This window comes from Syngnathus floridae, chromosome 9, assembly GCF_059516105.1.
Source record: "Syngnathus floridae isolate MCC-2025c chromosome 9, RoL_Sflo_1.0, whole genome shotgun sequence".
In the NCBI taxonomy this organism is placed as follows: domain Eukaryota; kingdom Metazoa; phylum Chordata; class Actinopteri; order Syngnathiformes; family Syngnathidae; genus Syngnathus; species Syngnathus floridae.
The window spans coordinates 9,428,147-9,443,982 of NC_142421.1; the positions used below are offsets into that span (position 1 = coordinate 9,428,147).

At 42.4% G+C, this 15,836-nt stretch overlaps 1 protein-coding gene across 1 annotated transcript; it reads right to left on the reverse strand.

The window, feature by feature from the left end:
- Positions 1-4,588: 4,588 nt before the first annotated feature.
- Positions 4,589-15,103, reverse strand: ism1 (isthmin 1). Its single transcript, XM_088385604.1, has 6 exons — positions 14,342-15,103; positions 9,647-9,874; positions 8,370-8,622; positions 6,619-6,762; positions 6,022-6,111; positions 4,589-5,836 (listed from the first exon to the last, which is right to left on the reverse strand). The coding sequence occupies exons 1-6, from the start codon at positions 14,465-14,467 to the stop codon at positions 5,319-5,321; spliced, it is 1,359 nt and encodes a 452-aa protein (XP_088241730.1). The 5' UTR covers positions 14,468-15,103; the 3' UTR covers positions 4,589-5,318.
- Positions 15,104-15,836: the final 733 nt, after the last annotated feature.

Here is a 15,836-nt window from a genome sequence, read left to right on the forward strand (position 1 = left end):
GGCACCATAAGGAGGTAAATGTGCATTTCCTGCAGCACTGCCTGACAGCAAAAAGTGAATAAATGCCATAAAATTTTTAAAAAATGGGATTATAAGGTAAAATACAAAACACAATATGAAAACCTAATCGAGACACGTCCATGTTAAAACAAAGCTTTACTCTTGTAGGCAGCATACTGTGTTTCTACCCAGGTTGTTTACAGAGCATAATCTGCAATATCCTAAAAGTGTCACCATCCATGTCCTTCGAGTATTTCCACAAGCACACAGCTGAAAGTTTTATGTCAAGTTGGTGTTGTAGTTTTGGAGAATTTTTGTAAGTATCGATATTGTCGAGACATACATTAATGGTACCTGTGTTGGTATCGGCATTGATGCATCCATGCTTTCAATAAAAAGTAATTATTATAATGTGCAATTGGATGAGATTTTAGCTGCAGATATTTTTTTTTATTTCACTTTCTGCATTCTACTATAAGGAGAATGATAACGTTTACTTCATCCACTGGCAATTTGGTTCGAAAGTGTAAGAACTCGCACTCCTGTGAGATCACTGACATTCAAAATGTAGCTGACAGGTCAGAAGAAGTGTCAGAAACGTGTTTGTGTTTCCTCTCCAGCCTTCTGACCCTGGTTTGATCCTGCAAGTCCATCTAAAAGAGACGGTTGTTACTTTGCCCCTCACCCACACTCACACCAGTCACCATTAGCTTGATTATGGGCTATTACAGAGCGCCCACTTTTCATCAGAGCTAATCTGCGTTGCCGAGAGACCCTCAAGCAAATTCATCTTGGAAACCTTGCCCTTCAAGCATGAACTTTCACTGCCCTCAATCCCCTTTTGCTTTGAAAAGGGATCCTGGATCTTTAAAAAGTGGACAAAGTCCTGAGCCATTCAAGGTGTATCCAATGCCTGCTGCTCGGCAAGGCTCTCAAATGCAAAACAGACGGTGAAGCAAATAAAGATCAAAGGCAGCGGGCCAGGCTGCTGTCCTCACATGCCAAACCCCACTGTCACAATGAATCACTGCCATTCGCCTTACGTGCTCACGCTGCTTCACCCCTGCCCAAAATCTCTCACCTCAGGGATGCCAACCTCCTTGTCACTGTCACTGTTTCACATCAACACACATGGGCAACATTCATGTCATATGGACTGGCTGGTCAAAATTGACCCTCAGGAAGAAGGCAGATCTTAACAAAACCAGTGTCAAGTTATTACCTCAGCAAAGGGATCTGCTATGACAGGAGGAAGAAAAAAAACAGTGCGACGTTGACTTGGAAAAGGTCTATATGGTAGGCTAAAATGTATTCAATTATTTTCAAGTACGGTGGATTTTAGGTTTTCGTTTGCTTAAGAAAGAATGCATTCGGATTCAAGTACGGTACATCTAAAATTCATCCAAGAGGAGACCCAGCCAAATGTTGAGTGCATATAGATTAATATACTTTTCGATATATCATTTTGTATTATGTAATCTAATATTCTTGAGACGTTGTCGTTTTTAACAATCTTTACCTAGCTGGACAAAATGTTCTACTCGTAAGACTTTAAATGTTTTGCTCTGCAAAATGTATACTGTCTAAAGAAATGTTAGTTTCACTTCCTGAATTGATTGACAAAAATGTTTCAATTTTTTCTTGATATCCTAATTGTTGAGGATGTATATTTAGATTTTAGAGGCATGTTGCAATATCATCCAACAGCCTAGTAAAAGCATAGCCTGGCAAGCCAGACTCAATGGTGTACCAGTATTTGTCTGTCTTGCCAGGCTCGTAAAAACAGGAATGTTTTGACGATGTGAAAACAATTCACTTGTTCCCCCAGACCTGCAAAAATTACTGAATGTCCTGTTACATGGATGTCCAGCCTATCGTTGGTCTTTCACCAACTTCCTAACGCAACACCATTTCCAACTATGTAGCCCATGCATATAAATGACAGTGGTGTGGTGACCTTGCAGTAAAAGCACAGACGACGCTATGCAATGATGATTCCCTTTGCCAGTTATTAATGAGAACCCACCACCTTGTACGACAGACATAAACAAAATGACTTTGAATAAGCCACAAATCCGGGAAAGTCTCAGTAATGCAGTGTGGGTGTGCCTTAAGGCTCCAAAAACGCTGCCGTCATCTAAATGAACGGCCAAAACAACAGTTTTGAGTCGAAAATGTACTTGTGAAAATGGTGCGACGGAGCCAATCAAGAGACAGATCATGTCACTGTGCTCTTTCACACCACCACGGCCTGACCTGTTTATTCAGCTGTTCTCACCTTCTATCCAAGCAACTGACCCCACCCATGTTGTGCTGCTCAGTCAGAATGAATAGAGGAAGTTCCTGATCAGATATCCCAGATTGGAAGACAGACCTTTTCATTTATGGTGGAGTTTTTGTGGTCCAGATGCATCCACAAAAGAGCAAAGGGAGTGTGAGAGGATAAAAATGACACAGCTCCATAATTAGTTGCTTTCTGAGTCATACCCTAGTTTACAAGAACCCCAATGTTGAACTCAACCAGGCACAAAGGAGGAACCGGAACACTTAAAAGCTAGTTTCTACTTGCGAAATGAGCTGAAAAATTTGGCTTTGATTTTGTTTTCCCTTGCGTAAAATAAAGGGGAAAAAAATGAATGTTGGACATCTTTTGAGTCGCAACAGAAATAGAGGGCAAAATACCAACAATCATTTCTTGGTATTTTTAATAAGCCCTTTCAGATGCTTAACACTATACCACTAATATGGTGCTTTGGATCCTTTGAAATGTCGAGAGAAGTATCCTCAAAATAGTATCAGCCTCCGGTGACACCCCACAACCCAGAGCAGCAAGTTTCCTCTCTGGTTTTTAACATCGCCTGTGTAGCTGTGAACCATGCTCTTTTCATTGTCCGACGGTTCATTTCAATGATCGTTGTTATTTTTTTCACATGTCATTTGGGGTGAACTGGCAGGGTTTTGAAGTTATGTCAGAGTTATAGCCGTTCTTTGACATGAGTGGTGTCCGTCTGGAGAGGATTTACAGGGGCCCAAAGGGGCTGTTTAATAAAACAAATCATCATAAAAGTGTTTCGTAACATTACCAGTTTAACACAATATGTTCAAGTGAGTCCAATGGTTCTGTAGTGGAATCTTTTTTTTAATTTCACCAAATTACATGTTAAAATTTGGGCGTATGAGATCCAATGCACAAATTGTTGCCAGTGTGAGTGAGGATTTTATTTAACAGTGTTTATTATCTTGGTCGTACTTTGCAGTGGTGTATGTAGAACGACTACTAAAAATGTTTGGAAGAGCCGTTTAATATTTGGACGCACGATTTGTGGTAACCGAAACTATTAGAATACATCTCAGCATGAGTGCAGTTAACTCGTGAATTAACAACCATTACAAACCTATTTGGCACTCTCGCAAAGTGCATTATTCTAAAAAAGTATCTTTTGTATTGGATTGTACAGTTGTACCTAATATTGTGGCCATGAGTATATTTCTAAATAAAGACAAACATGTTAGCGCTTAATGGCCTGTGCAGCAGATGGCCTGCTATAGATAACAATCCAGGCAGTGTACTGTAATCTTAGCTTCAAACGGTCCAGTAACTGAGAAGGACAGGACACATAAAAAGAATACTTTTCAGGTTTTGAGTCTGATGATAATACAAAAAGCTCGTGAAAATTACATCTCAATTATAATTAGAAAAGATGATATCTGTGGTCAAGTGGTGCACATTGAGGAGTTTTGGAGCAGTGGAAGTACAAGTGCGCGATCCGGTACGAAACCACGAGCGGTGTACTTGGCCAACTGTGGCGTACGGTGAAGTGGAGGAATGAGCATGCCATGAATGGCTTCCTCTGTGTGACAATGGCTGCAGATGGTCAGAGGTCCCTACTATAGACAGGCTGCACTGTGTGTGCATGCGTGCTGCAAAAATTATACTGGAATGTGACAAAACTCCAAAGACAAATATATTTCAAGAGAGTCTTTCAGTAGTCAAGCCTTGAAGAAATCCTATCAAAAGGAGGGACTCGTGTGTTGCAGTGGATCAAACAGATGAAAGCCCTTTGCAATGTTTTGATCCTTTTGGCAAAGTGGAGACGATAGAGCCCTTTCGTTGCAAAATGAAAGCTTGTGTTAATTTCTGGGAGCAGAAGAAATCAGAAATTCAGTTTGGCTGTCTTTGAAAATTATTCATGACCCTTTGTGTGGTTTTTTTTTTTTTTTGTAATTGTATGTATTTCATTGGGATATAATTTGATAGCACAATAATTGTGAAGTGGGGCAAAACTGATCCATGGTTTTCAAAATTCTGAGCAAATATAAATGTAAAAAATGTGCTATGCATTTGTATTCAGCCCGCCGTCCTAATACCCCTAAATACAATCCAGTGCAATCAGCTTCCTTCAAAATTCACCAAATTCCTTCCATGTAAATTTACTATCGGTTGTAGATAAAATAAATGTTAAAGAACACACAGTCACTTTACGCCGGTTTGAGGTTGTCCATGCATAATGTGCAAAAGGGGTATGAATACTTTTTCAAGACCAGTCACTGCAGGGCCAGTGACTAAAAAACACAAAAGACAAGCATCAACATTTTATAGTTTTATTTATAGATTTATAATCTGGCAATTATTTTATCATAATATTGCATTCACACACTTTCTTGACTCCCTATTATGGTTGATTTCAAAACTCAAGACAGAACCTTGGGCAAGATTAGAGCGAGAGGAGTCTCAAATTCAGCCATTTGTGAACTGGTGGTAGTCATAGATGACCAATTCAGAAATAGACTTCTAAAATAAATACTTTACAGAGACAATGCATCCTTTTTACAATGAAGGTCTTCCTCAGAAAGACAGCGGGCACGGTCACAAATTATAGCTGCAATGTGCATGCTTACATAAACATATTCACAAGCTTACATGAGATGAGAACCTGGATATTACCAGTGACAAAATGGTAAAAGTCTTTTACCGAATCCAAGCACTCAGTCAACGCAGTCCTGAAAGATTCCCTTGTACAATCACAGATACCACACATACACAATCTTTAGACAAACCTTCAAAATATCTAAGCTACTATTATTTTTCCCTTTAAGAATAGACTCCCTTTACTGAAAAATGGAATGGACATTGAAAGTATCCCAACTATTATAGAGGTATATTTGAAAAAGATCTTAACATGGCACATCATTCGAAGGTTTAAATAAAACTTTTGTCACGCATTGTAGGGCGTCTTACATCAGAGGACCAGTAAGTCTTTTCCTCGGAGCCTCAATGTGTGAGACAATCCAAAATGGAGTTCTATCTAAATTCAAGGCTAGAATTCCCTTGCTTCTTCAAACTGCTTGTAGTAATCCTCTTCCTGAGGGTTGTCACGACACTTTTGCCCATTGTTTGGTGGTCTGGCCTGGTTATAGCGACTCCAGTCTCCTTTGCATATGATCCAGGGCAGAATGTCCACTTTGTAGTGCAGGTCGGCCGAAAACTCTGTACTGATAAGATTGGGTGTTCCGGCACCTTTGCCTCGTGTGATGAGCTTCATGCTGTCGTCGTAGCAACAGTGCTGTGCGGCCAGTGTGGTGGACTCCAGTGTCAGCATGGAGCGGATACAGTAGCGGGCCGTGGGCTTGTAGATGTCCAGTTTCTCTTTTGGCCCGCTGGCATCTTTCCAGCGGAAATTTCTGTGTGACGGAGCGTCGTGCACATTGGTAGTGCTGTACGCCACCTCGGTCGGGTACGAACAAGGGCAGCTGGGAAGGTCGTTGGCCACCTTAGTCATGTATTTCTTCAAGAAGTCACTCTTGCAATTCATCCATCGCTCACAGCTGTCTGTGTCTACAAGATATGGAGACACTTTAAAATGCTAAATCTTATTCCAGCATTGGAAGATAAAAACAATAAGTAGAGATAATGTTACAGTGTAGGACCGCAACCGTGGATTGATGAAGTGCTTTTGACAGACTGGGAACATTTCAATGAATGATGGTGGAGGGTACTAAAACATGTAAAGAGAAACATACCAACACCAAAGAGCTCGGTCGCATTGAAATCATCTGTTCCGGCAAGCAGGCTCACTTCAGTCGCTGCTGTCTTGAAGGCATCCTCAATTCCTGAGAGAAGAGTGGAACAGATTTTCTATCGACTCCAGCATTAGGTGCAATGTAAAGACAGCCAATACAAGAGCTGAATAATAGTCATTTATTCTAAAATGTACTGTACTCGCTTTTGAGAGATTAATTATAATTTGAGGCAAAGGAGGTAGAGCTGTCAAAATGAATTGATTCATTATGATTCATCAAAAACTGACCAATTATCAAATTCATTGCCTCACATTTTAATAATCGAGTAATCATTTAAAGACATTTTTAAATTGCAGATTGTCCTAATCTTCTGATTCCAGGCTCTCAAAAGTAATCACTCTCTGATTTCTCTAGTCCTTCATGAAAGCAGACTGGTTTATATTTTGTGTTTAATCAAAATAAGACATTTGCAAACATCTGCTTTTACTTTGGAAAACAATGGCCATCAATCTACGTTATATCAAACACCACTCAGTCTACGTTATATTAAAGTTATGTTAATAAGTCAGTCCTAGGATGCCAACATCAAGTATTTACCGGGGCAGTTTGGCATATCACAAGTTCTGGACTCCGTAGCCGTACAGGCGTAACCACAAGACCTGGTTCTTTTCTGGTTGCCATTTCCACAGGTGACACTGCACAGTGACCAGTTACTCCAGTCCCCCTCTCCATCCATGTAGTCTGAATAAGAGAAAAGATAATTGTTAAATAATGCAAAGGCATTGAACAGTGTGTATGTGTGTGTGTGTTGACTAAGTAACAGGAACGGCCACACATTTAGCAAATTCCACCAATGATTTAAGACATTTAGTGCCGCGCTTCCAAATATTATAAATATTAGTATTGGCAAACCCTGGACACCATTTAGTTGCTCTATCCGTAATTCATCCGATTGAAAATGGAAAGTGAACTGGCAAGAAATCCTCTTTTAGTCCAATTATTGTTGAGCACATGGCGCTAATGGGCATACATGGAAATAGTTACACTCAGCTCGTCGACTGCCTGAGCCCATCTGCACAACCGCATGCAAACACAGATCTCACTGACATGCCTGTCTGGAAAGCAGCGCTCCATCAATGAGTAGAATTAATGTGGGCATGTTGGGATGGAAGTATTTCTGGCTAAGGTCCAAACCCTCTTATAGACTACATCCCCCACCCCTTGCCATCTGTCACTCATTATCAACAGATAGACACCTAACGCTGCCTTTCCTATTCCATGGAATACATTAGAACCAAACAGCAAGTGAGACCCAAGACTGCATTTGAAAACTAATGTAATAACTCCGAAATTCAGAACCAGCGACATGTTGCTAGAAGGATGATATTTCGATCCAGCGTGCTGTTGAGTGGCGCTCAAGCAAAGCACCAAAACACAAGATTCACAGGACAGGACCATCTACACCGAGGCTAGGTGGTACTACACACCGTCAAAATCTGTATAGCCCCAGTTAAGCCCCTCCATTATTTTATTTGCTATTCTAAAGTGTGAATTAGTTTCTCTGCTCCACCGATTTATCAGTCAAGCCCTCCTTTAGCAACAGGAAAGAAAGAAATCCTGGAGCAGTGCCTGATTAATCTACTCCGTAAGACACAATTCACAGAAATTGATCTTCACTGACGTCATAATTCTGATTCCTGACTTTAAATCCCAGACAGTAAAGACGACCAGACAGTTCCCTATGCCTATTGGTGTAGCACTAAGAAAAGGATAAATGAGAGTCGACCACAGTGATAAGCTCGAAACATTAGACATGGACATGGGTTTGACAGGAAAAACACTATAAAGTCGCACGGCTAACCGCTTAAGTAAAAGTGAGAGTGGATAAAGTGACATTTTCCACAGCAGCCACATTCCTGTTCCACCGCATTGGTTTGGGCATGCTACGACTCGGACTGCACGCACACTGTACGACAGTGAGTGTGAATTCTTCCACATCTGATTTATGTGCGGGGTTACACTTGGAGAGTACTGTGAGAGTGGTGAGACGGCCCAACTGCGCTTTTGGCAATCATTCCTGCAGCTCAACTTTGATGTTAAGAAGCATTTAAATTGTGTCACCTAGCAAGCTCGACACCATTGAGGAATCTGTCTCATAAAATATTGTTAAAAGGTTTCGAGCAAGAGCTGCCAAAAACCTGTCTGGGGATAGCAGCACTTGTTATAGTGACAGCCTGAATCAGCAAATCTGTAAATTACAGATCTTACATCAAACCGTGTACAAATGTGGACACGCTAGACCATGAGTTCTACTGTAAATATTCAGTCGGAGCCGCTGCTGTGCTCACCATATTCCGTTTGGGGTTTGCCTCTGTCTCCTGTGCCTCCTCTCCGGTCCCAGTCCACCGGCGGCCTCAGGAAGTTGCTGTCCTCACCGTCGCTTCCGAAGGAGCGATCCTGTTCCTGCTCTTGATGAGTGCCAGAGGACGTGCGAGGCCACCAGTTTCTCCAGTTCGGAGAAGCCCAGTTGGGTTTATTCTCTTTGCGGTGGCCTTTTTCTGGCTCGTGTGCCTCCAATCCATCCACGACCTCAATCGTCACCTTCCATAAAAAGAAGAAAGGCAGTTTCAGAGTCATGCAGGCTACTTGTTTTATTGGGGGTGACAGAGGCTCAGTCTGTAAGAAATTTGGCCTTGGCGTCTGACAGATGCTGTTTCAAGAACATTGGTGGATGAACATTAAGGCTTGTCGCTACCACTCCCTGATTGTCGTTTGAGATTGTAGCATGTGTAATTTCCCATGACGAAAATCTTATTACATCTTCTCTTCGACCAAACGGGTCAACTGGGTGCAAAGAGGTGACACCTCCTGATAGCCATGTCCTCTACCCCCAAACCTCCCTCCCTCCCCTCTTTCTGTACAAACACATGTGCCTCCCAGATGAGCCGGGACCAGCACCCCTGCCCCTCAGCCACCCTCCCACCTCACTGGCTCTCTCCACCTAAACACAAAGTTCAAAGGGCTCCTCAGCCTCCTCCAGACCATGAAAGCCAGATGAATCCCGGGATCAAAGACCCCCGCCTCCTCCCCTTCTTCTCCCACAGCCTCACGCCCTTGCTCAATTGGTGGCTCCTCTCTCTTCCCACATCTTGAGATGTTAATACACTTTGTTCGTCCTGGGATTTAGCGCCGATACTCGCAGAAATGAAGGGACCCCCTTGGTAGATTAAAACAGGAGAATCATTTAAACATAGCGGTGGTTAGCCGGCCATCTGCGTGCAGAGGAACTTATGGATGAGGGCTCACCACAAATTTACATAAGCCGCCAGCTGTATTCCTGCATCAGGCTGAGCAGTGGGGCATTGCTGGCAAATGTCTGCCTTTCAATCGTTATTATGATGGACGTGAGACCTCAAAGTCTACCCTAAGCTTCACTACATCCCAGGAAATGGGATAGCGGGGAAGGCTGATGAGGGCATGAAAGAAAGGGGGGTTAGCGATGTGCACCAAACTATTCTCCATCTTCCTGCTCGCTCTTCCTGTCCTGACTGCTTGAGTAGCCATGTCTTACGAGTCAGTGAAAACATGAAAGCAGCGGCGCAGGTGCACAGTCACACATGGTCACCTGTATGTTGGGATTCTGCCCATTGATATCAGCTTTGGAGAGGTCAGGGAAATTCTGCAGATCCAGGATGAAGGCTTCAGGGCCATCTTTGTGGATATTACTGCCAGCGTCTTGCACCCACGGCAGGGCAGAGGACCGATGGGTAAAGCGACGACGCTCTGCGCCGGTCCGCCAGGAGCCTTCGGGAGTCAGTTGGCCCAACGAGCTGCTTTTTGCGTGGATGATGTTCTGCCAAAAGGGAGGAAGGAAAGTATTTTATTGTTGGTTTGTGAAACCTTGATACATGACAGTTTTACAATCCTTTAAATGTCAGGTGTGAATGAGAATAACAACTTCAGAGTATGTGACTTGGCGTGTGCACATCCAACAATATTAGGATGATCTCCCATGTTGACAAGACATTCATGTGGACATTACCTCTGCCATAAATCTCTCTCAACTGTGTGAGCTCCAAACAGTGGAGCCAGAAACTGCCTCCTGCTTTAGCCAAAACATAATCTGCCTAAATCATCTGTCTAACAACTGCTTTCAGTGTCTTTTGGACCGAATGCTTATCCAGTTTTAACAGACAGAGAATGTTGATATTTTAACACAGTAAATATGCAGTGCTCACATATATAGCACGCTCCGATGCTGGCTGAAAGACCAACTTGTGTGCAACTGATGGTTTTCCATTGCAGTGTCTACGCAGACAACCCAAAGCAAACATCGCAAAATCATTACTTTGGGTTTCTTGGAGCCAAAGGAGCATTCATTTTGGTTCTTCTGTCGTGTCTGGGTGTGTATATATGCGAGTGAAATCAACGCATAAGGACGGCAATTACTCACACAGTCTGACAAAGTCAGCAGTCGTAGATAAGGAAGTATGAAATATTGCCAAGAAATCACCACTGATCGTTTGTCGTGTTATCTTTGTTCACGCTACATTTCTTCCACACCACTGTTTGTGTGGTTGGGTTTGAGGCAATGGAACACGGCGACAGTGCTGTACGGTTGCGGTGGCCAGTCACAGACAAAGTGTCAGCTCAGCCACATTGTGGTCTCCACAATAGCCTCCAGTGGAGCTGTTTGCGTCCAACCGAGGTACACTCTGGGCGTGAATAGGTACTGCTGCACAACATGGAAGAATTATAAATGTATATGTAACTTTAATGTAAATGCGAAGACGACAAGGGAAATAAATCCATCAAAATCAGTCTTATTTTAAATAGATAGGCAGTCAAGGTTAAAAATTCTTACAAATATTTCATTCATTTTTATGTTTGTTTAGTATAGAACATTTCAAGAGTGAAGAGTGTTTGTAGGGTAAAGACTTCATGAACTGTGTAATCTGATCCAAACGAACATTCTGTGCAACACGTGGCATACAGATGATCTAATCCCAACTCCAATTTAAATGATCTCATATCAAACTTTAAAATATTCCACTATTGCAACCATTCACTGTTTAGCTTTAATGCCCTAATACTATTTGATTTATGCATGGCTCCTCAACTATTTTGCCAACAGTAAACTAAGCTCTTTGGGATTACTTGTTAATGCAATTTGTAAAAACTCGAAGAACAATGAATATCTTACACTCTACAGTATAAACTAAAGACTCACCCGTCTGACTGGAAACATAAGCATCTATGTATACACTAAGCAATAAAAACAGTAAATCTTGGCTTAGTTAATTCCATGTCCATTGAAGAAATGCTATACCTTCTGACACCTTCATTATTTATTTTATTTTTAGTAGTATTAAAGTTTTACATTTTATATATATTTTAATGTTAAAACAATAAAGAGGCTAGTGAATATCAGCTCTATATCAGCATGCAGTGTGAAGGTCCAACCAGATTGTTTTGTGCTCGAATTACATACACATTGAGTACTTCAGCAAATGAGCAGCCAAAAACCCATACTTGGAAAATATGAGAGAATTAGTCATGAGAAAGGAATTACGTCTGAGTTGTGTAACTCCATCACTTCCTGATAGTGTCAAAATAAGCACCTCTCTTTTCCATATGAGCCTCACTGGAAATTGAGAGGGAAAAACATGCTGTTTTCTCATTTGTCTTTTAATATACTTCAGAGTCAGAAGCATATTAAAAGCAGTAAAAAAAAAAAAAAAAAAAAACCGTCAGGCTGCGCTCCACTTGCCATCACTCCCGTGCAATCGTCCTCAATGAGCTATGCACTTTAATTTGGAGATCAAAAGTGACACACAGTCCCTCAGTTCATCTGGGCCCCCCATGGTGTCACCCCCTCCTCTCAAAAGCCTTGAATGAACACAAGCACACACAAGCCACCCTCCCCGCACAACCCTTTACTCTCGCTCCTGTTCTTTTCCCGCTTCCCGTTTTTTCACTTTTGTGACGGCTGCTTAAAGGGGCATGACTCCATTTTCAATTGGGAACAAGTCAGGGGTCCATCCACCCCCCTCCCCCCAGGAGGCTGGCAGGAAATGAAGGCAGTTGCACATTGTGCCAGATGCTTCTCAACACTGCACTCACGTCGGCGGAAAACAAAACGGCCTGTCGCACGAGTCATTCTTTGTTTACAAAGTACATGTGTATGAATAATCAAAAAATCAATACAAATTACATCGCAATAGTTTACGTTTCATTCTAATAGATTCACATCATGATGCACTACCGGAGTTGTGTGCTACCGCATCGATGAACTTTATAGCAACACAGTATATTTAACAAATCACCTGAGCCCTCTCTCCATATTGTCACTTTTCTTGATGAATGCAAAAAGTCACCAAACGATCCGTCTTGAAGACATGCTGCTCTGGCGCCGCCATGATACCTGTTCTTTGTTTAGACTCACAAGAGCGTGAGATTTGACCAAGACTTGTGAGAGACAACAGCTCCTAGTCTGTTGAGGTTTAGTTAAAAATCACATCTTGTCATAGCAGGGCTATTTTCTCTGAACTCTTCCCTTTAGTATAACTCGGCTAGTCGGCTAGAGTAACCCAGTGAAGTAATTGAGAAATAATTCTACCCTTATGTGGGTCTTCATTTTAAAGTGCATCCCCACAGTTGCACGGAACCACATTCTGTCATTCGTGAGTCTATGAATGGCATTTTAAATCTGACACCTTGGAATGACAAATCACCTCCTGGGTTGTGACAAGCTTCATTTAAAGATTACATCACTGCCCTCTGTGGTGGACCACTAGAGCATATCTACACAGTGGGGGGTGTACTGGGCCCTAAAATATAGCTACAGCATATATCCCACAGCTAAAAATGAGGATGTTAGTGTGAACAATTCGGGAAAACTCAATTTCAGAAGTGTTTGAGTAGTTTGTGTTCTATATTTACGTATAAGGTTTTTTGCAAGGTGGGGGGTACTCCCTCCAAGTCCTCGCCCTGCCTGCCCAATCAAACAGTTGGCCGTGTGTCAAATATTCCACACATTCTTGAAATATTTCCTCAGCTTTGCATGTCTTCACATCCAGCTGAACATAGCCTTGCTGTGATGGTACAGTAAAGTAAAGTTGCAATACCATCTACAAGTTAGAAGAAATGCTTTTTTAATTCATCCACTCCTAATTACGCCTTTATGAGTGATGGTGGGAGCAGATGGTTATAAGTTACCCATTCATCACTGGGACGTGAAGAAAATATTTGTTTGGTTGCAGGCTAAATATATATCAACAAGCAGCTGGAGGATGCGAAACACTCGCTAAAAAGCCTGTTGATCCCAAACCTGTCTTAACCTCTGGGTCAGGACTGGGGGTTCTTTTGTAGTACGTGTGCTTTCTACTGCTGTTAAAATAGGCAGTTGAACTATTAGAGCATCTCTTAGGAGGTGATATGTTGACAATTGTTCCTCTTGTGAAATTTGGTGTGGTCATGTCGTTATGCTCTGAACTGCAAAACAAACAAAAACCCTGTGTGTCTAAGTGCACTGGTTAACAAACTTTTTATGATTTTTTTTTTCATCAGAAGTGCAAGTAAACTTTTGAAAATATTAATTTGCACTGCTTCCAAATCTGCCCTTATTTTTTTCCTCCAGCACCTCATACTTTAATAATAATAATAATAATGATACTAATAATAATGATAACAATAATAATAATAATAATAATAATAATAATATAATAAAAGGTCACTCATGCCTTGTTTCTACAATGCATGGCAAGTAGAGGCATTATTTTTGCATTTCTATTTTCAAAAATGTTGCAAAAAGCAAATAAACAAGTAAACAGGATTGTTAAAACAACAATATATTTTACCTGGTGGAAGCATGGAAATTACAGTCATGTATATTAAAAAGTTGTACAGACCATTAGGAAATCAGTGCCGTTGGGGCACCTAATTGAGTGTGGGGTGTGCATGTCATTGAAAAACTGTATTCAACTCCTAATAAGAAAAAAATGCACACCCCACACACACAGTTCCTGACTACTTTCGCGGTGCACCACCATCCCAAGCTCAGGAGGAGCAGCTCATCATCCAAGACGTTGCCAGTGATGTGTGCATGATGACAGAGAAGTGCCCGTGGCAAGCATTTAACCCCCCAATACAACAACAGGGGGTGTGTCTGGATTGGCGTTGGGGGGGGTGATCCCTGACCCTGCGTGCTCACTGACTGACTGACATCCCCAGGGGACACCCTCCGGACAGCCTCGCTTCCGTGCATGTGTCAACAGACTCTCATATTTGATCAGTCCCATCTGCGACGACCCCCACTCACCTCGTTCTGATCCAGGCTGAGGCTGACGTTTGCTGGCGGCAACGGGCTGCTCCGGAGCACGGTGATGTGCAAGGTGAGGAGGAGAAGTCCCAGGAGCAGCAAGAGCTCTGCAGCCAGCCGCACCATCCTCTTGACGCGGCCGCCCTTTGGAGCCTCGGAGGTCGCCGCGGCTCCGCCTCCGCCCGGTGCAGAGGCTCCGATCTCCGGATCCGCCGGGGACGAGGAGCCGCAACACCACTTCGGAGCCACTTCGGGAATCAGAAATGCAAAAAGTGATGGGAAACGGATCGTCGCAGTCCCCCAAAATTCCAAAATCTACTTCGGAGAGAAAGTACTAATGCAGATCTGCCGGGCTTCTCCTTCAATAAAGCAATTCTGTTTACACTTGGAGTGAAACACGTGTGGATCTGCAGATTCGGATCCAGTTCGTATCGCCTGGCTGCTGCAGCATCAACTCCTTAATTCTCACTTGATCGTCCTCAAGGCGACTTAAGAAACGTTTCCACAGTTGTCCGCATCGTGCGCGATGTGACGGCTTGGCCACGCAACAAGAGCCGCTTGGATCGGAACCAAACAAGTTTCCTAAAGATGCATTCGACCTCTTGAGTCCTCACTCGCGTGTTCCGATCTCTTCAAAAAATCCTCCATAATGGTGAGGAAGAGGAGGGTGGGGGTACGAGCGGAAAGGGGGTCTCTCGCCTCAAGGTGTCCCGCAGAAGGAATGGGCTCAAAGCAAACTACCGTGGCACGTTTGACTCAAGTCTCAAGAGCGCTTGAGTGACTTTTATACCATACACCCCCAACCCTTCTCCACAGCCTCCCAATGGGCGCCCTCCGCCTATTAACTCTTTCAGCCCCATCATGGCCAAACTCAACTCAGAACCTTGCAGAAGCAGAATTTAGAAATCACCTATACTTACTTTTTTTTTCCTGTGCCTTTTCTTTTCCCTTTTTCTCTTCTTGTTCTTTTGTAGTTGCTTCAGCTCCTTTCTGCAAAGTAATTGCAGGGTAGTCATGTGCCGCCTGACAATGTGCACTTTTTATTGGATATTTAATTACTAGTCATGTTTGTAGTCATGTAAAAAACCAAATGTGCCATATTTGTGTACTTCCGTGCGCTTTATTTTATTGCAAGATTCATGGTTGGAAAATAAATTATACTTAAAATAAAATACAATTGTGCACTACTGCAAACTACAAACACGATATAAAGCAAATAGTGTCGTGTCAAACGCAAGGCCTGGGGGCCAAATCCGGCCCACCACATCAATATATGTGGCCTGCGAATGCAAACCATTTACTTTGTTTCTTTCAAAATGTCTTCAACCATGAACATTGACTTTGTTTCTTTCACATGGTCTTCACTTTGAACAACACAGATATGATTGCAAACATTTTTGTTAACAATCCCTCCTTTGATAAATATTCCAAAATAATTGAAAAAAAGGTCTGATTTCAAAACTTGTTACGCATAAATGTATGTGCGATAAATAGA